Raw genomic sequence first — 21,780 nt, 5'->3', positions numbered from 1 at the left:
ATACTGCCACCTACTGGGTCAATGGTAATTAAACGGTAGTTATAACTGTTTTATTTAAAGGAATTCAAGTTAGAACCAGCTGAACTTAGGACAAAGAGCTCTTTGTTAGAGGGAGCTGCTGCTCACAGACACACGTGACCTCAGGAATCTCTGCTGCATGTCCACCCCCCCCCATTTTTTATCCTTCATGCTTATCAGAAAAGCCTTAAAGCAGCTGCAAGTTTTACATCAGTACTTTTAAAAGAGCAGTTCTTTCAACTACAATGGTATTCAGTGTTGCATGTACGCCTATCCTGTTTGTTTTAAAAGCCAGACAATTTTCATTTGTGTACTCCCCAGTACAGAGTACTGTCAAAACTACATCTTTAGGTTAGGTTTCAATAAATAGGCAATGGACTAAAAGACAGTGTAATATACAGTAGGTTGCAGTGCAGTGTGTGTGAGCTGAATCCAAACCACAGTGAGGACACTGAACAGGAAAAACCTTTATTTTCTTCTCATTAAATAGAAAATAAAATTTAACATTAAATGTAAAAAATTAATAAAATTAAACCTAGAACAGAAAGAACAAACAGTCTCCTGCTCACCACTGTGTGGAACTATTTAGAACTATTTAATAAACAAATGAAGTCAATGTTGGTTAAACAAATGTGAACAACTTGGTCAGATGTAAACTCCTAATCTATCCTCTGGGGGAGACATATTCAGAGCTAAGGCTGCTCTTCAGCTCTTTTATTAAATAGGTCCTATCATAACAGAAGTGATCTGACAGTCAGTCTCTGAAGTCAACATTCATCCAAACTGCTGACTCTGTTAACCTAGAACTAGAACGACGAGCCAATGAGGACAGTGATTGAAGTGCAGTAGAAAAAGACTTGGGATTGGCCGACCAGTGTGTAGCTAATGCTGTAAAACGCTGATAAGGTGTGATAGGTTCTTGAGAATTGAGAACATGCATTTTGATAAATTAACTGTTATTGGTACTGGGATGTCATTAGTGCTGGTGGATAGCATGTGGTGTGTTAGCAGTACTTTAGCACTGTTTTCGTGCTTTATTGCATATGTACCTTATTTATTTATCTAACGTTCTCCTCAAACGTTTTACTCCATGTACGACCCCAGTACCAGAGGTTTGACCGGTATGAACAGTCAACAGCAAACTCAGACCTGAAACTGTACAATAAAGGAACAATACAACTGGTCCGTACACATACACATACTCAGTGGTGTTCAGTTTTGAACTATGCTGCAGTGTTTTTAAATCTGATTCCTGGGGAACCACTGGTGCAGATAACTTCTGAATTCCTCTAACGTGAGTAAGTGATTCATTTTCACTGTGTTAATTTCATTCATTCAAGTTTGCCATGAAATCTCCTTAAATTACTAACAGGTTGAGATTTTTAGTTTCAAATTCAAACATAAATCCCTGCAGCTGCTTGTTTGTGCTCCTCCTTAGGGAGGGGAAGGGGGAGCAGTTGGCAGTGACCCTGGTTCAGGAGGAGCTGAGAGTTATTTTCTGAGAAGGGATTTTTTTATGTGGTTTCCAGATCTTATGTAAGAGTACGAGTATTTTGATGCGTTTCCATCAGTAGCAGCAAGAGGGCAGCAGTGTATTTTAGAGCATGTTTTCACGTCATCAAGCAGAACATAATCAGCAAATCTAAAGGAAAGACAACTTTCCTGGTTGTCTGAATGACAACAGGTAGATACACAGGTTCATTTGCCCTCCTCTGCCATCTAGGGGAAGAGAATTTAATTGTTCTCCCTGTCATTTTAGCATTGAGGAACAAGACAATTTATTTGCAATGAATAAATACCAGCTTTCAGACCAATGGAGAACATCCATCGTCGTGACATACGAGCCTCAGCTAAGATGGTTATGTGCTTCTTTGCTCTTCACCTACTGGGGAATGATATCAGTTACTTTTTTGGTAAGTGTACATACAGTAATTTTAAAGTACATGTTATGGTATGCCTGGACTTCAGATCTTACAGTTATGCTCCCTGCTGGTGGTTAGGTATCCATACAACACGAGGCAAATTTATTCCAGAGTGAATTCTTCAGGAAGATCCACTACCACAGGAGCACAGTCATCCATGTCCATATCAAAATCCCAAGCAAACTTCTTGGTCAGGTGACCCTTAAACTTCTCTGCTCTCTTACGTAGTGTTCCGTCTACACTGGACCCACGGGCGAACTGGAAAAAGTCCTACGAGAAGAAGAAATTCTTTAAATCCACATGAAGGACCTTCATGTTGGTGTTGTGTGGCTTAATGAAGAAGAACATGGCTAACCAGTTATCAAAGTGTAGGGTTAACTGACGGGCTAAGCAAAGTTATGACTGGCCCTTTTATAACAATGACATTTTATGGTAAAGTATGTGATAGCAGACATATATACATAAACATATGTATATGTGTGTATATATATACTGTATATATGTATACTGCAGACAGTACATATAAGGCACCTGATGACTTACATTTAATAAAACAATGAAAGCTTATATGGACAGCTGTGAAGAACGTTAGCATCTACCTGTAGCGTTGCAGTGAGGAAGTTATCTTGAGACACAATGTCTACGAAGAAATCGGTGGGAATTTCTCCTAGCTGGTGGTAGAGAACAGCAATCAGCTCCAGGTAGAGTTCCTTCTGCTTCACCATGGCCTCCTCTGACCGACAAAGCAGTGCCAGCAGACCCTTCCAGTGCTCGAATCCCTCGTAGACGTTAGCAACCAGGAAACATACAAAGGCAAACTGCAGCTCACCTGAGTAGTGGACAACAGCCGTGTTGTAAAAAGTCAAAAATTGTTAAAATTAATTATTGTCACTGATGGACGGCCACAATGAGAACTCTGCCTTTAACCCATCAGCAGAGGGTAGCTGAAGACATTTTATTTATAAATACATATCTATATATACAGTATATTTTTAAAAAATAACGGCACCAGCAGCAGGGTCATGTGACCTTTCCAACTAATGTTACCCACTCTTACACAGTTTGTGTTATAAAAACGTACCTAGAATGTGATGAGGCTGAGGTCCGTAGTTCTTCAGCACAGTTTCCAGAGCGTAGCTGAGGTCCAGGCTGCACTGAGTGATCTGGGCGGGCGTTGCTCCTGGAGGGTATGTCTTCTTTGGGATAGCGGAGAATCTCAGTTCGGTTCCCTCTCTCTGCTTCATCCGTGGCAGCCGCTCCAGCCCTTCTTTCATGCTTGTACACGCCGTATCGTTCCTGGGATGCTGTGCTCTGTCTTCGGTGTGTCTGAACTCCACTTCAGGGATGATGTCACAGTAGGAACTTATCCTACCAGACAAAGGCTGCAGGTTTTGGACCAACTCCTTGCTCAGGTGATTGGTAAGTGACACCCACTTCCTCATCATGTCATACGGATAGGGGCCAAGATAAGGATCCAACTCCTGTAAAGACGCCTGAATCCTACCTACCTCTTCTTGGTTTTTGGAAGCTGAAAAATCCAGATCTTCCTCTTTGGGATCCCATTTTGCCAAGAGGATTTCACGGGGTCTGAGGGAGAGGAAGAACCCCGTCTTTAGGAAGATTTCACCTCTGCTCTGAGATGGGTTTCCAGCACTATAGTGAAGAAAGTGCAGGCCAGGTGGAATCATCTTAATTCCACGGAAGCGAGGACCCACCTGCCAACTCTTGCAGTCAATCCCCAGCTCTGTGCCCTGTGGGACACCCAGCAGAACCAGGGTGGCTCCCTCCTCAAACAGCCTCAGAGCTACGTCAGGATCCATGTTTGCTGCGTTGACGACTGAGCTGAGAGTGAAACGCCAAAAGAAACCGCCCGAGAATCAGCAACAAGATCAAGAATGTATATAAACGGGTCACAATACGTCACGTCCTGTGCGGGTTAGCGCAATAACTTCGCAAATCAAACTGCAATACAGGTTTTAGCAACAAACAAAAATGTTTTCGCCACACGATCCAAGCCGTCAGTCTATAGACACTGAGGAACGTCACATGTTGTGCAACACGTAAAGTTATCCCCAGTGAAACTACGCTATTCTAGTGTTCCCCCTCCGTTTCTCACATATATATGTATAATACACACATAAAATAAACCCGTCATTAAAATAGATAAACATGTTTATATATTAGTTTAACGTTTTAACGCGTAAAATTACAATAAATTCCCTTCAGGTTATAACGGTACAGTTAACTGTTGATTATTTAACAATTGATTAACAATTATCAAAGTAAATACAATTAAAAACAAACTAAACCATTTAAAAGTATTTAGTGAACGACGGAAAATGACCATATAAAAATGTAAAATGACAGATCGTAAATACTAAGAAATCCTGACTCATCATAGGTGATGTACGTCATACTCAACGATGTCAGATTGTCACAGACGGACGTTTTAGCTGCTTCTTTATTTTTCCAGTCAACAACGATTCTGCTGTGAACAGAATTAAAGAACCAATGGCGCTTTTCTCTTAATATAAGGCAAAAACGCCAAACTGGAGATGTCGGATCTGAGCATCCGTAAGAAACACACTGGTCTTTGGCGCCACAGTGTGGTTTATTTAAGAAATTGCAGCGTTATTTTTTTTCTCCCACCACAAATCACTGCAGTGTTTTATTCTAACTTGGGTTATTTCAGTTGCCCTGAAATAACCCAAGTTGGTACTGATATATCAGTCGTGATAGTCAACAATTGCTAAATATTTATAATATTATTAGATATTATATATTTGCAAAAAAAGCAAAACAAAATTACAATAGAAATAACCGTTTCCGGTAAATAATTGTCCAAAAATAAATAATTATCAACATAGAAATGATAAAACAAAATAATTTTTGTTACAAGAGAGAGTGAGAAGGTTGGTTTCTAGTTTCTGGTCAACTAATAGTATTGGCTAAAATTAAGCGAGGGTTAGGGATGAACATGTTTAAAGAGGCTGCGTCATTGAGCATAGAGAGAGAAAGAGAGAGGGGGGAGGGCGAGGGGGAGGAGTGTTGACAGGAAGAGGAGGCAGCTGTGTAAGTTGAGTCAGTGGATACAGACGACGACGATGATGACGATGATATAGAAAACGAGCTGATTAGCGTCGGTGCTTCAATAACAGAGCCGTCAGCAGGAGGCGCTGAAAACTGTCTGCAAACATCGAGGCATTTTATTTTTTATGCGCAGCTCATTGTGTTTTAAATCACCGATAGACAGGGAGAGATAGTGGGGGAGTCGACGAGGGAGTGCAGCTGCGACACAGAAAAGTTGACTAATCCTGACGCACGGATGGAGATGATGTTCCGAGGATGCGGGACAGGGACACGTGGATTTAATGAGGCAGACGCGGGGAATCAGACACGTGACCAGGTATGGAGTCTTTCAGATAAATGACAGCTTTTGTGGACATGTCTTTTTGTTCGTCGTTCTCACACATGATTCATTGAAGGTAAATCCTTATTAACTTTTATCACCCTCCAAAAAACTAGTCATCTGTATGTCAAGAGGTGGGTCGCGACCCACCGGTGTGTTTTACCCAATTTCTGCAGGAAAACAAAACGTTCCTTCTTTCAACTGTTGATGTTCAATAAGAATTATTTTGCTGTTATTTATGTATTTATTTATTTGTACTCTCTTTGAGTTGGATTTCAACTGGCCACGCATGAAAAACAGAGAGCAGCAAAAATATTAGTTTGATAACACGTAGCAGTGAATCTAACACAGGCTTGATGAACCACAAACCATAAAGAACTGAATTTTAGTTAAGAGAGAGAGAGAGAGTCAAGTTAAAAACAAAACAAAAAAAACTGCTATTGCGCCACTAAGAGGCTAACGATCGAACGTGTTGACTAAATGCCACATAGTGTCTTTATCTTTTTTACATAGTGGATTTAAAACAACTTCCCATCATAAGGATTTTTTATTTCCTTGTGGACACAATTCTAATCAGATTCAAATACAACTACTGTAAATGTGAATTAAGAACGGGGAACATGTGTGTCATAGCACCACCTACAGACCAGTGACGGAGAGCTGCTTTGGCACTCGAGACAAACAGATTCCTAACGTCTTGCAGTTCCTTGTTGTTTCAGTCACATGTTTGAGTTTGTCATTAACGCGACATGTTGTTGTTTTTTAAACTGGAGGTGAATTTTAACGTCTTTTGTTGTTGAGGTTCTGTTCACGTCATGGATCTCTTATACAAAAACAGCTTCTGGCCTTAGAGTTGAGTTAGGATTAGGATGAAGATGATGGTGATGACGTTACCTTATAAATCCACACAGATGTGCATTGTATCCATTTGTCCTACACTGTGTTAAATAATGGTGGCAATGATGATGATGTTTCTCATTAACTTGTTTTTTTTTTTTAGAACTGTTGGTCTGGCGGTACAAAGTTATAATTTGTGCCTGAATGTTTTATATCTTTTTTTTTCTTTTTAATTAGCATTTGTTATTTTCTGGCTTTTTTAATCAGCATGTTCTATTTTTGACTGTTTTCCTTTTTAAGGTTTTCCTTTTTGTTTTATCTGTGCTAAGATTAATTTATTTGGCATTAATGAAATAAAAATTTGTTTTGACCAAATGAAAGTATTTCATGACTAAACAAATGGTTTGTTTAGACGTTTCTTTCTTTAAAAGCTGCCCTCTTTCTAACCCTCTTATCTCGTTTTCCTCCTTCTCTCTCCCTTTTCTTCTTGCTTACTCCCTCTGTTTATTTGTCCTCTAATCTGTCCTTCCATCTTCTTTTTAAAAGGAAAGTATCAGCGTCTGCTGGGAAACTGCAGCACTGGGTGGAGAGAGTCCCCAGATGAAGATGATAAAGTTAAAAAAAATCAAAATGAGGGGGTGGAGGAAAGGGAGAAAATGGAGGGAGAGAAATATCAACAAAGCAGAAACTAATAGACTTCAGCCTTAACATCAGTAATTCTCATTGGTATTTTTGGAGTATGTTTTTGCTCAGAAACCCATGGCTCAGCAGAATACTATGTGTTTTAACTGTTCATGGATTGGTTCATCAATATGTCAACCGAATCAACAGATTCAGAATTTATTTTTCTTTGTTCTTTACAGTTGAGTCGGATCAACGTGATCGTTTTCAGGGCTTAGAAGGGCGTTAGAACAAAGGTGCTACAGATGAAAGTGGAGAAGAACTTCTCACTAACCCCATTCTCTGTCATTTATCACTTTGTCTTTTTTCTCCTTGGCATTTCTGTTTTGAATGCACCATTAACCTCTGGTGTCGACTGCTGATGCAGTTTTAGAAGCTGCTGGTCAACATTTGGTGGAGAACAACTGTGTCGGCCTTTTCTCTTCCATCCTTTTGTTTGTCTTTATCACATTTACATTTATGCTTTTAGAAGACACTTTTATCCAAAGTGTCTCACAGAGGAGGATTAACATTATCAGGCATGTAGTTCCTCTGGGAATCGAACCGAGGACTCTCTGCTCTCGGCTTCCAAGGCAGGTATACTAACCGCTCATTTTATCAGATGTGGTCGTGGTCCACAAATCAACGTGACAATGTGTTGTCAGTCTTCTCCAGTGATTCCCAACCACTGTGCCGTTGCCCACTTGTGTGCCGTGAGAGGTCATTAAGTGTGCTGTGGAAAATCATCCAATTGGTCTGAAAACTATTGTTTAGTTATTGCATATTCTATACCATCTCATCTGTACTCAACTGCATTCTATAACTCCCTTATGGCATTTTTTGAGTTAAGTTCCAGAGTATTCATAAGCATCTTAGTCCACAACCCACCTCTGATACTACATCTGAACTCCCCTCTTCTACCCGTTCCTTTTGCTCCTTTTTGCTCCCCTCCACCTCAGTAATCTCCGATCTCATCTACAAGTCTAAGCCCTCCACCCGTCAGCTGCATCCTCTCCCCACAGATTTAGTTAAAGCTTGCCTCCCTTCTCTCGTCCCGCTCATTTCTGCCATCATCCACTCCTCTCTTACCACTGGGACTGTTCCTACCTCATTCAAAATTGCTGCAATAACCCCAAATTCTGAAACAACCTGGCACTGACCCCTCCAATTTTAATAACCTACGTCCAATCTCCAACCTGCCTTTCATCTCTAAATTCCTCGAGAAAATAGTAGCAACTCAACTCAATGCCCATCTCTCCAACAATAACCTCTATGAACAGTTCCAATCTGGCTTCTGCTCCCTTCATAGTACAGAAACTGCCCTCATTAAAATCACCAACGAGCTTCTCATGGCAGCTGATTCTGGTTTACTCTCCATCCTCATCCTCCTTGACCTAACTGCAGCTTTTTACACCATGTGTCATTCCATCCTCCTCAACAGACTCTTTGCCCTTGGTATCAGACCCCTCTAAACTGGTTTAAATCATACCTGTCGTGTCACACTCGGTTCATCCAGCTAAAAACCTTCACATCCCAGCCCTCCTGTGCTGTGTTGTTATCTTTGTATTTGCTGTAAGGTGTCCTTTGGTGACAGAAAGGCGTCTATGAAATAAAATGTATTATTATTATATCATTTTTCTTTGCTCATCGAAGCATGAAAGGCAGAACAATTAAGTACTCTTTTGCTAGGTGGCAGCAGATAGCTATGATAATTAAAAAAAAGATAATCAGAGCTGTTGAAGGTCTTCAATTCCTTCCAGTATATCATCACTGTCTTCAACTAAACAGGCCAAGAGTTTTTTGTTTGGTTGTGCGCTGTGGCTCAAAAAAGTTTGGGAAACACTGGTCTTCTCTCCCTCTCTGTCCTCACTGGTTCTTGTCTTTGGAAAGAAAAATTGGCTGAGAAGTGGTAAAATGACATGAGTGTTTGATAGCGAGAAGCTCTTGGAGTAGAGATGCTGCTTCTCTCCATCAAGAGGAGTCAGCTGAGGTGGCTTGGGCATTTAAATCGTATGCCCCGTGGACATTGACATTTTTGTTCCAGAGCGACACTGAGATTTTGTGATACCATTATTAAACAAGTAAAAAGAAATGATCAGTTGACTGACTTTTGACCTGTGGTGGATTGATTATTGTCTGTGAAATTGCAAAGCCTCTACAGGAACCTCAAATGAGTTCTCTGTGTTGGTCAGTTGAATCAGATTATGGTTAATATTAGTAAGTTAGTCTTAGTAGTTTATTAGAAGATGAACAGATCTTAGTAGATGACTTTCTTCTTATCACTTGTGCTCTACATATTTGACAGGTACCTCTTTACCCACTGAACCACAGTGAGCTTCTATCAGTTCACAGACAAATTCAAGTTCTGGTTCTGCTGCTTTGATGTCACTTATGTTTGACCCTAACCCTTTGTTTTTGTTTTTTTTTTGTCTGCACAGCTTCAAAGCTCATTCACCAGACATGGTGCCACTGACTGAGATCTTGCCTGGGATTGTGGGAATTCCTATTGAATTTGGAAACAATATACAGAGCAACGTCATTTGTCTTAAGTCTTAGACGAACTCTTGGATGATCTCTCACTCTTCTCACATTGTTGAACCTGGATGTTTGTTGTTTGTCTCTTTAAGAGACTTTATTTTTAGTTTTCACCCAGAAACCCAGGTCCTGTCACTGAGACCTGAGACCACTGAGTCAGCTGGAGACTGGAAGTTAAAGACAGCAACATCTTCATGAATAAAACATCTTGAATTTTGTTGACCAGGACTGTGTCCAGGCACTGGATACTCATCCCCAAACATCATCATCATTATCATATTCTTCTCCTGGTCAACCTGCTTCCTGCTCATGGTGCTCTCTCTCCTCTTTGTCCTGGAAACATGCCTGTTCAGGAGATGGCAGTGAGTCCTGTCAAGTCCTTGTTCTGGCAGCAGTTCCCCCCGATGTCTCAGCGTCGGGTCTACTGTGCTCCAGTTTTTAATGCAGGCCTGCTGTATGTGCTTGGAGGCTGCAGTGAGACTGGTATGCCTCTGGATAGTGTGGAGGTTCTAGATGTAGCTAGTCAGACCTGGAGTCAGCTGCCACCGCTGCCCACGGCTCGGGCTGGTGCCTCAGTGGTAGCTGTGGATGGACAGGTGATGGTCCTGGGTGGCATGAACCAGCAGCAGACGCCACTGGCTTCTGTAGAGACGTTTCATCCAGATGAAGGGAAGTGGGAGACCAGAGCTAGTCTGACTCAACCCTCCATGGGTGTCACCATCGTGGAGAAAGGTGAGAAAGCAAAAAAAACAAACTCCTTTTTTGTTCTGAATACAGACAATGACGATGAGAAGATTTGGAATGAAAATGTTTCACAAGTGGAGATGAAAGATCTCCTCTTATATTATATATGTCAAATATATTAAGATTAAATATTATTACAGAATTGTTGTCACAAATATTCAATATTGTGACAGTTTTTTAAAGAAATGTTAAGGGTTGATTTGAAGCATTCTTGCTCAGTTTAAAAACCATTTGTCACGTTGTGTGTGTACTTGTACCTGTGTGTGTGTGTGTTTGTTATCCATTTTTACACTGCTTTTTTCCAGCACTTCAATCACTGTGTAAATGTATGTGCACTGTCGTGTCTGCACTACATTTCACTGTACTGATGGATCCAGCATTGCTGTTGCTTAGCAACAGGTGTGTGACTCCTGTGTCCAATTTTAGACTAAGAGTCAACTGGAGTGTGTGTGTCTATCTCTAGGAGTGTGTGCCTTTGGTTGAATCTGTGTGTCCAGATCAATCCTAGCCATAAAATTCTAAATAACGCCATAATCCAAACATAAATAAATGAATACGTTCAGTGAATCTGCTTTTGATTTTGTGAAGTAATTTGTTGAACACAGCAACGTTTATTTAAATGACAGATGATCATTTAGACCTTTGGCCTTTGTGAAGCTGAACAGTTGTTTATTGTGACATCTTCAGGTTCAGAAATTGTTAAAATTGTCATGTAGTGGATGTTGACTTTTCAGATTTATTTACATCTGTGATTCAGTCTGTGAACATAAATCCCCTACAGCCTCTCCTTATTTTCCTCCTCCTTCGTCCTCTGCTGATATTACTGCATAAACTCAGCACCTTTTCGACAGCAATGTAGACAAATACCACACACACACACACACACAGCTGCAGCCATCCTCACATTGAGCATTCATTGTCAACTGTCTAAGTCTGTATTTAAAATTCAAAACTTTTGATTGGATTGGTTTGAAAAATGAACTAATGATCAGACCTGATGTCATCTTCTGCCTTTGAATCCAGTAATTTAACCAAAATAAAATAATAGCTGTGGTTGTTTTAGAAAAAAATCTTTCCATAAAATATTTTTAAAAATTTGTGAAACCTTTTAATTTTTAAATGTCAGGCAGTGTAATAAGATTATATAATAATAATAATTATAATAATAATAGATATAATAATACTAACAGGTGCTAACATATTATTTTAATATTGTTGTTGCAAGACCAGTTTTACACTTTAGGTTTTTTGGACCAAAATTGACCCATAAAGCTGGTGTTAACATGACCCCAAGGAAAACACAAGGGATTTGTTTTCATGTTTCTAAATGAACCTTCTCTGACCATTAAGGGTGAGGCCCAGGGTTAACTTTTATTTGTCTAACCCAGTAGTTCTTAAAGTGGAGTGCAAATTAATTTTTTTTTTGCCACAGTGGGATTAAAATCTGATTTTTAATTTGATTTTTTTTTTTCTGTGAGATCTGATATTAAATACTAAATGGGGGCGCTGCAGAGACGTTTGGGAACCACCGGTGTAGCCATTAATAATGAGTCTCAGGGTTTACTTTCATGTCTTCCTCTTTGTTCCACAGTCTGCACTGACTGGGCGCTGGTTTGTGTGTGCATGTGCAGGTGTGTGATATTTACAATTCAAATGAGCAGACTGAGTGAAAGTGTTGAGGCAGCAGCTGTTTTTCCTGCTTTAAAAAAATAAATCTTTCATGCTAAGGTGTGGAGTTTAAAGTACAGCTGAGTTAACATCTAATTCAGACACAGGTTCAGACACTCGGTTTCCTAGGGATCAAGGTTGGTTTCCTTCATGTTTCTTGTTTTGTTTGGCTGGTTATTAAATATTAGTGGACACCAGTGCTCCTGCTCCTTTATATGGATTTAAACTATTCATCTCATAATGTGTTTTTTTTCTTTTTTTTTTTTCTTCACGGTCACCAAACAAATTCTGGCCAACAAATTCTGATGTTGGCCAGGAGGGGGCTGCAGATCCTCTCAGCCAATTACAGGCATCACTGCCTCTTCTAAACCTCAAGTGCTAATATTTTATTTATTTTTCTCAACAATGATATGTATGTTTATATATGTATATACAGTATATATTATATACTCTGTATATAGATATATTTGTGTGTGTGTGTATATGTAGATGCCCATCAGAAGATGAAATGTCTCTGAGCAGCAAGATAAAGGTTTTGGTGTTCATCAAGAAAAAAGGCTGCGACCTTCAAACGTGTCTTTGTGAAGAACAGTTTTCTGTTCACTACTGTTTCAGCTGTGGTTGTAACAACTTTACTGCTGCTGATGTTTTTCCCTTTTTCTATAATTTTGTAGATTTTCTAAATCTTTTCCTGTTTTTTAACTAACTAAGAAATTTTAATCTTATAATGTGGGGTTACAGAATATTCTCCTTGTTTTTTGTTTTTTTTATAAACAGTCCTGGTGCGTAAAATAATTTTAATAAAAACCTATGTCTGTGATGCACCAGATTCTGGATCAGATCTTCACTGAGCTGCTGCTCCTCAAACCACACACAGTGGGTTAGTCTGCCTGACTGCCCACGTTTCCATGGTATTTCCACGGTGATGCATCGAACACGGTTTCCTGATTTAGCGTGGATCATACACACACACACACCCACAGAGTGTGTGTCATAGGTCCAGTCAGAGAAGGTTATATTGTACTGTATGTAAACACTTCATGTGAGTGTGTACATTTGTACATTTACTACAGTATTTTAAATCTAGAGAATAATTCTCATCACCATTCAATATTGCCCGCCCCCCCAATCCATTTATGGGTATTTTATTGATGCATTTGAATGTCGGTGTCCTTCCTCCCCCCTACCTGGAAGTTGTCACAGGTAGAGGGGGCAGGAAACTTCCCTCTACCCCGGCTGAACTGGTCCAGTCACACTGTGTTGATGACTTTATGACACAATCACAGCTTTGATCACAGTCTGTGTTGATATGAATTCACCCACAGATTTGTTAGTTTATTTCTCACACATTGAATCACACAAACACTGTTTCCTTCTGACTGATGAAGAGAATTACAATTAAACATCCACACATTCTTTTCTCTGCCTTCCATTAACCCCCCCCCCTTTGTTTTATTTCTTTTTTTCTCCACACCCCCGTTAAATCACGGTATAGTCAAACGTCTGAACCTGCCCTTGTGTGAGTCTGCAGGAACTCTCTCAGAAGATGATGTCGAAAACATGACATGACCATGGGCCTAAATGACCACCCTCCCTACATGATAATCCAGATGAATGTCTGACTAAACCATAACCACTTTTTTACAGCCTTTGTCTTGTGTTATTTTTCAGATGGTAAAGTGTATGCGTTGGGGGGAATGGCGTCAGACACCACACCCCAGGCTTTGGTGAGAGTTTACCAGGCCGAAAAAGACCAGTGGCAGCCCTTGACTTCCATGCCTACACCACGGTATGGAGCTACAGCATTCCTGATAGGAAACAAAATCTACATCCTGGGTGAGACTTTGTATTGGTTTTATGGGCTGATGATTGATTCATTGTGGGAGTCTGGGGGTGTCTTTGTTTCCTCTGAAGGATCAGACTCGGTGTTGGTCATTGTTGTATTGACTCGTCCCTTAAGTGTTAGAGTGATGGGAAGTCGGGCTCTTTTGGCTGTTCATGTAGTATCACTCTGAGCCTTCTGTTTTAGCTCAACTTAGCACATTTTCTGTGTTGATTAGCAATTTTTCACTCAGTATTTTCATAAAATCATTATTCGTCTGCATTTTAGTTATTGTTTTCTTTAACATTCTAATCAAATAAAAAAAGTGAGGACAGAAAAACAGCCATACGACTTGACACTCCCCGACCAGACCTGGCTCTTAGAGCCGACACATGGGGAACGATACTGCTGTGGTTGCTGCTGATGCTGCGCTTGATGCTGAAGGAGAAAATCGCACCTTCTACTGTATGGAAGACATTAAGGTCCATGTTAGACAAGAGCAAAATTCAAACAAAGACAAATTTGATCTTTGAAACATCCACTAGAAAAACAGCACAGCAGCGCAAGGTTATTATAGTTGTATTGAAAATTAATGAAATTACAAAAAAAGAAAAGAAAACACATTTTTAACTGCTATAAATACAAATGATAATTAAAAGGAAAAAATAATGATTTTGTAAGCCACTGTATACAGCACCTCACATTCTGTCACCTCTCCTCACTTTTCATTTACAGTTGGCTTTTACTCATTGCCTACTTGGCAAAATGCTGACAAAAAAACTGGCAAAAAGTGGGGGTGTCTGTCCAAGACTTGCCCCTGTGGAACTGTACCTCGTTTGTGCCCCCACCCCTCAAGTCTTTGTGAAGGCTCATCTCAGTTTGAAACTTCTGTTAGGCAACTGGACGTGAATTTTCTAAAAGAATACGATTCACCTCTCATCCAAGAGGCTTCTTCAGTTCTAACTGGTGTTTTGGTCACCTGCATCTTTGTGATGTTATGTTCACATAACAAAGAGGCAGGTGACCGAAACCTTTCTGATGAGGACATCAGGACCACAATGACCCATAAGACTCTTAACGACTGTTTACACTTTCACAGTTGACCCCAAGGTCCCAACCAACAGGGTGGACCTGAAGTAGCCTTATTCTTTCACACCTAGAGTATATATCTGCTGTACTCCTCATCACCAGTTAGAACTAAAAAAGCCTCTTGGATGAGAGGTTTCTTTTAGAAAATGCATGTCCAGTTGCCTAACAGAACTTTCAAACTTGACCATGACCTGGATGACTGAGAATCTTCATAGACTCTGTGTGTGCACTCTCTTCTGGCCCGACTTCAGTTCAACCATCACTCTGTAGTGGTGTCTGAATGTGTAGTGAGTAGAACAGTCTGCTATGTGGGCCACTCAATGTATCCCACAATTAACCTCATAATTAAGTGTACAGCCGATGGTCACTACCCTAGCAATATACCCATCATGCATTGCAGTCGTGGCCGTAATAATGCCGTAATTACTTGCGTGTCAGAAACCGTTTATCATTGAACCAATGAGTCCATGAACAACAGCAGCACCTGAAAAACTTGTTCTAAATTCTCAACCTAAAACCTTTGTTTGTACTTTCTGATGTTGAATTTGCATTGAATCAAAAAAATGATCTTAGTTTGAAATAGCTGAAAAGATAACTTAATGTTTAGTTTTATCTCTGTCTTTTGTCTCCTGCTGCTGAAAGGCGGTCGTCAGGGAAAGATGCCGGTCACAGCTTTGGAGGCCTTTGACCTGGAGACCAAGAGCTGGACACGTTATCCCAGTATCCCCAGCAGAAGAGCTTTTTCCTGCTGCACATCCAATGAACAAAGTCTCTTTAGTTTGGGGGGGCTCCAGCAGCCAGGACCACACAACTTTTACTCCAGACCTCACTTCGTCAATACTATGGAAGAGTATGACCTTGAGCAAGGTATGATGGATGAATGAAGGAATGAATGTATGAATGAAGGAATGGACTCTTTGGGCCCTTTCTGTTTGGGGCTCTGGGCAATTGCCTGGGTTTCCTGCTCTGTTGCTACGCCCCTGCATTGTAAGTAAAGAAAAATATTTGGTGTAAATAGTATTGATGCATTTTAAGTGAGGTTTTAGCTGGAAGTGGAGTAGGTTTAGTTCAGTATTGAATAAAAAAAATCAGCTAACAACTCCCTCTGCTGGCATGTTGTTCCTAGTACAGTTTCATGAAAACAGCTGTTTACTGCCTGATGTCTCCGGCCTTAAAGACAAACTGATTTAAATCTCTGAGTAAACTGGACATCCACTTCACTATGTCCAGTTCTCTCTTCATGCTCTACTGGAAATGGGTCAGACAACAAGCAGCCATCAGATAGTGGTAGATGTGGACTAATGAACCCCCTAATGTTTGTCTTCCTGAACATGGAAGCAGCCCAAAAACTCCTTCTGATTTAAGAAGGTTTCAGTGTTGTGAGTGGACGACCTACAGGAGAATCGACTTTCAATATTGACCAATCAAATATCTGCAGGATTCTTTTTGATCTTTAATTTAATGCTTTTTTTTTGCGTCCTTTCCTGTCCTCTTCTTGCTGCAGGAACCTGGATCAAACCTGCCAGAATGTCCAGGATGAAGGAGAAAAGAGCTGACTTTGTTGCTGGATGTCTGGGAGGAAGAGTCATCGTAGCTGGTGGTTTAGGTGAGTGAGGTTCTGAAACCTTCTTTGAACTTAATGATATCATCTCGTATACAAACATATAGAACCTTGAAAGACAACAATGTCAAGAAAATAGGTGTTTGAGGATTGGGATAAACTGTAGCAGGCAAATGGTGATTTAAGACATGATGACTTAAGTAGACCTGTTTTCCAGTAGGTTCTAAAGCTGTGGTTGAACCTCAAAAAAGAACACTTTACTAACAACACAAATTTATCAAGGGGAAAAAACGTAGATCAAGTTTAACTTATGTTTTTGTGGTGCTGCTATGGTTCTGGTAAAGACACACACACACACACACACACACACCAATCCCTTGCCTTTGAGGAGTTGCTGATGTTGGCCTCCATGGCAACGGCAACATTTTAGACCTGTGTTTAATGATCAGAGGTCTGCACCTGTCACAAGGATCAGAGTGACAGTGACGAGCAATGGAACAAAAGAAAATAGATTTTCACTTTTACTTGTTCGGCCCAAATTCACAAAACACATCGTCTCAATGCAATTAAAAATCCTCCTAAAAATTTAACATTGGAAAAAATGTAGGAATGTGAACAGTCAATGTTTGTTCTAAGGTTGAATTAACAGTACAAAATAAGTTAATAAGTTGATGTCACACAAAAACTCCCCTTTCCCAGGAAAGACCTGCAGCCAATCCAGAGTCAGTGACAATGTGTGGTTCATATGATTACGGTCTTGTCATGACAATGACTCAGATGTTCATTTTTATTTTAACCTTTCCTGTGTTTGAGAGGGAAGAACATTGTGTTCAACCCAGAGATCACTGTAGTGTCTGTTTTATTATGGTTGGATGAAAACCAACCAACCGTCAGTGTGGTCTTCTACATGGATATATGTAGATCTAGTGTTTCCACTCCACACCTAAAATCAAACAATAAAAAACGGAGAGTTTTTAAATAAGTTCTGTTGTTCCTGAAGCCTCCATTCTGTCTTGCAGGTAATGAGCCCTCACCCTTAACCTCGGTGGAGAGTTACAACCCACTGAAGCGGCGCTGGGAGTATGTAGCACCGATGCCAACAGGACGCTGCTCCACCTCCCTGCTCCAGACTCCTGGCATGTTTTTTGTGATTGGTGGTGTTGCCCAGGGACCCAGTGATGCTGTGGAAGCTCTGTGTTTACAGGAAACAGTGTGACACGCACACATGTTCTAAAAGAATTAAGAGATAGTAATGGACCACGACCAGAATCAGGTGACTGACAGAAGTCACTTTCTCAATTAAAGCAGGGAATTTTCTGGACATTCAAGGAACTAAGGCCATATCTGGTTTTCATGTTAGCAGCAGAAGCAGAGCAATTTTTTTTCTAACCAGTGGCTTTCTGATGTGTGTTTTGTTTAGCACAGCGGTTGCAGTCACTCGTTGTTGAGTCACCTGGTGTTTTTACTTTTTTCAATGGAATCATTTGGTTGTAGACCAGTTAGGATTAGGATTGGAACCTATGATGTTAAGGGGGTCTAATGCTTTAATGTCAATCCTAATTTGCTTTAAAAAAACATTGATTATCTAAGACATGTAACCTGCTCTGACACACAGGACAAATGGTCTGGTCTACGGGGTCTCTGCGGGTTGCTCGTCTGTGGTGCACAGTCGTGCTGGGCTTTGCTCATATCAGGGAACTTGCACCTTCTAAAGCAGAGATGTGTCAGTCAAGTCAGCACACCTTGGTAATGGGTCTAGTCTAAAGCAGAAGTTGAACTTACAGTATCCAGATCTGTGACTTTTAAGGTGAATACAGTTTGTTTCACCTTCCATACTGAGCTGATTTTGTCAGTCAGAAAAACTGAGAAGTTCCCCTAGCCTCAGTCACAGCAGCTGCTGCCATGTCTTCATGACTTAGTGCTTTTGGTGAAAGTACCTCAACATCATCCATCACCTTGGAATGCAGTACAACAGGTTCAGGGTGAGATTTTGTACAAATCTGATATGCTTTGCACTGATCCTCAAGGATGTGACCCACTTGGGATTCAGGCCCAATGACTTGGCCTATGATCTGTTTCAAAGGTTAGTTAAGGACAGTATAACACTGATTTACCTGGGTATGGACCACAACTAGACACACACAGTGTGATAGCCCCCCACTCCAACCCACCCGACCCTCTGGAACCCTGTCAGTGTCACACTGACAGTCAAAAGGCCTCCTGACTGTGTTTTTCTGGCTCTTGATGTGACGAACTTCTCTGCAACAGCATTGGCAGCATCAGCATTGGTTGTAGCAGCAGGATGAACGGTGCAGGTAGAGCAGTTAATTACAGTGTTCTCACAGAACAATGACACCATTTCACTCACCGACTCTTTCTGACCAGGAACATTTCCATCATAACTTGTGGGCACATCTCCACGAGAACCTTTTACTCCCAGGTACCATTTTAAAAGAAAGTTATGTCTTCATTTTTCATGAACATCAGATGGTTTCATCATGGGGTTTTAGATGTAAGCCACACATGTGCACTGAAGTTCCCCATACGGTACACTTTTATCACATGTTGCATGTGTTATTAGTCACTATTTTAGAACCAGAACCCAGATTATTCTGTACATTTCTGATTCCTGCTCTGGGAAGTTCTAACGACAACCTCAGAGTTTCCTATTCACTTAAACTTTGAGTCATGTTTATACTTGGAATTACTTCAGCTCAGTGGGAGCCCAGAATAGATTGTATACCTTTTAAGATTCTGGAAAGGACTGAAAATGGATCAGTGTTCTAGTCTCCTAGGCTAACTAATGTGACTAATGTGAGCTCCCCTTCCTTGTTCTAAATGTTTTAGCCATTCTTTCCGTTTTGAAGCTGTGGAATGTTCCTTTGTTCTATTGGTTATACACTAAAAGTCATTATTTGTGGCTGCTCCTCATTTATCCTATAAAAATAATGCTTAGCTACTCCTAACCTTCGCTGTATGAAAGGCATTTCTGTCAAAAATGAATGTTTGACCATGGTTCATTTTTGACAGAAATGCCTTTCATTGCCATTCTAAAAATCTGACCCAGAAAACAGGATACAACAACTAGAACAAAAGGTTCCACTTACATTCCACTTTGTTGTTATTCATTTATTTTAAGTTTTTTTTGGATATTGTCAAGTGATTATTATTGATGAGGTCACCAGAATTAGATAGCACTGTAATTATTTTGTTGTTAGTCATTATTTATTTGTTCATTATTTATTTTTCCAGATTTGTGGATTTGAGGGTGTGACGTGACATACACAATCGTATTGTGCTTTTTGTTTACAGTTGCAGTACAATTGAAGTACATGCAACTGTACATACAGTACATTGAACCATGTGTTGTGTTATTTACAAAATGTTATTTCTTTGTAATTTCTAAAATCAGATGCACCAGGAATACTGAAGTCATTTTTGAGCCTGTTTCTCCCACAAAAGTCAGAAGAAACTATCTCTGACTTTACCTCACTCACACATAAACTACTTGTAAACTGTTCCCTCCTGTAGTGTGGTCAGTTGGTGAGTTAAATCTGAAAAATTTTAAACAGTGAAATCACCCCTAACACCAACCCATTTGATTTCATTGATGGAGGCAGAAAATTAACTGCCATAAGGCCATTGACAGTTGTGGTATGGTTTGGTGCAAAACAAAGACTCACAAACATCAGTTCTTAGTGAGAACAATTTTATAGAGAAACCACGTTGTGTATTTGTTAGTATATATTGGGCCCTGGAGACAACAGTGTGCTGTTCACGTTGGCTGTAGAGGTTCAGTTTTTCAGTTGTTGATAAAGTTTTTGGACTCAAGTCGTTCAGTGCCTCCAATCTATAATAAACTACTTAGACTTGTCATCTGATTCCAGACTTTGTTTTCCTGTCTTTTTTAACACTGCTATTTATTTGTTTAAAGGTGCTGTATTGTTCAGTGAACACGTTTTGTGTTGGTAAACATTCAACAAGATCGACAATTTTTACTGACTGTGATCTTTCATTCTTAAACAGTAAATTGAACGAATCTTGGACGTGTTATTTCATTCAGTTTTAAAGCAGGTGGCGCTGTAGCCCTCTTGTGGGCGTTGTAAAGAAAGTCGCGGTTCTCAAACGCTAAATATTAAAAGCATGGTTTGGTTTAATTGACAAAGTGTAATATTACAAAACAATCAATTCAAACCATGTGAAAACCTAATAAAGTACACACCACAGCATCCTCTCTGACACTGTTGTTTAACAGTGCCACAGTGACTGGGTACCTGTCACGTGACAAATGAACGCCATCCGAGAACAAGACAATGGGTCGGATGAACGAGAATGAGAATGAGAACGAAACTGTGCAGCTTGAGCTCCCTGTCGCAAATGAACAATCCGATGAACGAGAACGAAAAAAACCTGTTCAGTCCGAGCTGCTTGTCACATGACAGCTAGTAGAGGTCAAGTGAATGTAAAACCCATCATGACAATTGGTGACAATTAAATCAAAAAGTAACAATTATTTCCTTAAAATAATTACATGGTGTATTTCTTGGGTCCAAAATGTGACTATTATTATTATTATATTTATGTTGTTATTATTGTTAAGTATTATTATTATAATTACATTATACACATCTAAGGGACATAAAGTGAAATAAAACCAAACCAAACGAAAGAACAATCTGTGTGAACGATTCGTGAACGAACTGTAATGCTCCCAGGCACGCCACACGGCCTGGCTGTCATGTGACAAAAGAACGAGGACCTGAGGACGGATGACAAGGTATTGCATGAAAATTGACTCATTACTCCTGACTCATATGAAAGATTAGTTAATATTGAACAAATGGTTCAATATCATCACATCACTATTAGGTATAACAGTCCAAGTCCTGTCACTAGCTGCTTCCAATTATCAATGCCATTTCAAATGTCAAATCCCTAAAGTTTCATTGTTCCACTGTAATATTGTCTTGTCCTGTTGTTATTAACAGAAGTGTTAAAACTTCTGACTGTCTCTGTTTCCACTGTACACCCAACTGTGCTAATGCTGACAGTGTCCAAACTATAAAAACTAACATTTCACAGACACTCAGCTGAACTACCGACACAACAAGAGGCTAAAATACACAAGAAGAAGAAGAAGAAGAAGAAAAAGGCATTTAAATAATTGTAGCATGTGAGGAATGGGACCTGGAGTGACCTGATTGGCCACCCTGGGTTGGGGTCTCTGCTCATTGGCAGACTGACACCAAGGTACATGGTCTGTAAATCACACTTGTGTAAGCGGAAATTAGCTGACGACCTCCGGTTTTCTTTGTAACAAAACTCTTATTTTGAAGTGCTTCCTAAAAAAGGTTTTCTTCAATAGTCACAGCGCCGATTAGACAGAGTTAAGCGCCCAGTCGCAGTGGGAATAATTATAAATTAACAAGTATTGTTTTAGTTTTCCTTATTTCATTTTGTATAAATACATTTTAATATATTTGGTAATTTCGTTCTACATTAATTGTTTTTGTCA

General features: G+C 40.0%; 2 protein-coding genes across 5 annotated transcripts; one reads left to right on the top strand and one right to left on the bottom strand.

Moving 5' to 3' along the window:
- Positions 1-470: 470 nt before the first annotated feature.
- Positions 471-4,050, bottom strand: aar2 (AAR2 splicing factor). 3 transcript variants are annotated; one of them, XM_025059727.1, is made up of 4 exons: positions 3,022-4,050; positions 2,540-2,769; positions 1,994-2,210; positions 471-1,900 (listed from the first exon to the last, which is right to left on the bottom strand). In XM_025059727.1, exons 1-3 carry the CDS (start codon positions 3,758-3,760, stop codon positions 2,043-2,045), a joined length of 1,137 nt encoding a protein of 378 aa, XP_024915495.1. In that variant the 5' UTR covers positions 3,761-4,050; the 3' UTR covers positions 471-1,900; positions 1,994-2,042. The 3 variants fall into 3 exon arrangements, with proteins under 3 accessions (XP_024915495.1, XP_008317565.1, XP_008317564.1); XM_008319343.3 differs by having other exon boundaries at positions 471-1,903; positions 3,022-4,049; XM_008319342.3 differs by having other exon boundaries at positions 471-2,210; positions 3,022-4,049.
- Positions 4,051-4,899: 849 nt separating this feature from the next.
- klhdc8b (kelch domain containing 8B) lies at positions 4,900-20,153 on the top strand. 2 transcript variants are annotated; one of them, XM_008319341.3, is made up of 6 exons: positions 4,900-5,346; positions 9,285-10,113; positions 13,465-13,629; positions 15,347-15,571; positions 16,209-16,310; positions 17,285-20,153. In XM_008319341.3, the coding sequence occupies exons 2-6, from the start codon at positions 9,723-9,725 to the stop codon at positions 17,479-17,481; spliced, it is 1,080 nt and encodes a 359-aa protein (XP_008317563.1). In that variant the 5' UTR covers positions 4,900-5,346; positions 9,285-9,722; the 3' UTR covers positions 17,482-20,153. The 2 variants fall into 2 exon arrangements, with proteins under 2 accessions (XP_008317563.1, XP_024915366.1); XM_025059598.1 differs by having other exon boundaries at positions 5,344-5,425.
- The last annotated feature ends 1,627 nt before the right edge of the window (positions 20,154-21,780 follow it).

The sequence above is a fragment of the Cynoglossus semilaevis genome, chromosome 10 (genome assembly GCF_000523025.1).
Source record: "Cynoglossus semilaevis isolate Cse_v1.0 chromosome 10, Cse_v1.0, whole genome shotgun sequence".
NCBI lineage: Eukaryota > Metazoa > Chordata > Actinopteri > Pleuronectiformes > Cynoglossidae > Cynoglossus > Cynoglossus semilaevis.
Note: the sequence above shows the minus strand (reverse complement) of the source record. Positions and strands in the feature narration are given on the sequence as shown.

What these genes read in the sequence shown, in the direction of transcription:
- klhdc8b (XM_008319341.3), top strand. Translation starts at nt 9,723, where the DNA reads ATGCCTGTTCAGGAGATGGCAGTGAGTCCTGTCAAGTCCTTGTTCTGG. An exon ending in AGAGTATGACCTTGAGCAAG is followed by an intron (nt 15,572 to 16,208) that starts GTATGATGGATG and finishes TTCTTGCTGCAG; the next exon opens with GAACCTGGATCAAACCTGCC. An exon ending in CATCGTAGCTGGTGGTTTAG is followed by an intron (nt 16,311 to 17,284) that starts GTGAGTGAGGTT and finishes TCTGTCTTGCAG; the next exon opens with GTAATGAGCCCTCACCCTTA.
- aar2 (XM_025059727.1), bottom strand. Translation starts at nt 3,760, where the DNA reads ATGGATCCTGACGTAGCTCTGAGGCTGTTTGAGGAGGGAGCCACCCTG. An exon ending in TCAGCCTCATCACATTCTAG is followed by an intron (nt 2,770 to 3,021) that starts GTACGTTTTTAT and finishes TCCACTACTCAG; the next exon opens with GTGAGCTGCAGTTTGCCTTT. An exon ending in TCCTCACTGCAACGCTACAG is followed by an intron (nt 2,211 to 2,539) that starts GTAGATGCTAAC and finishes TTCTTCTCGTAG; the next exon opens with GACTTTTTCCAGTTCGCCCG.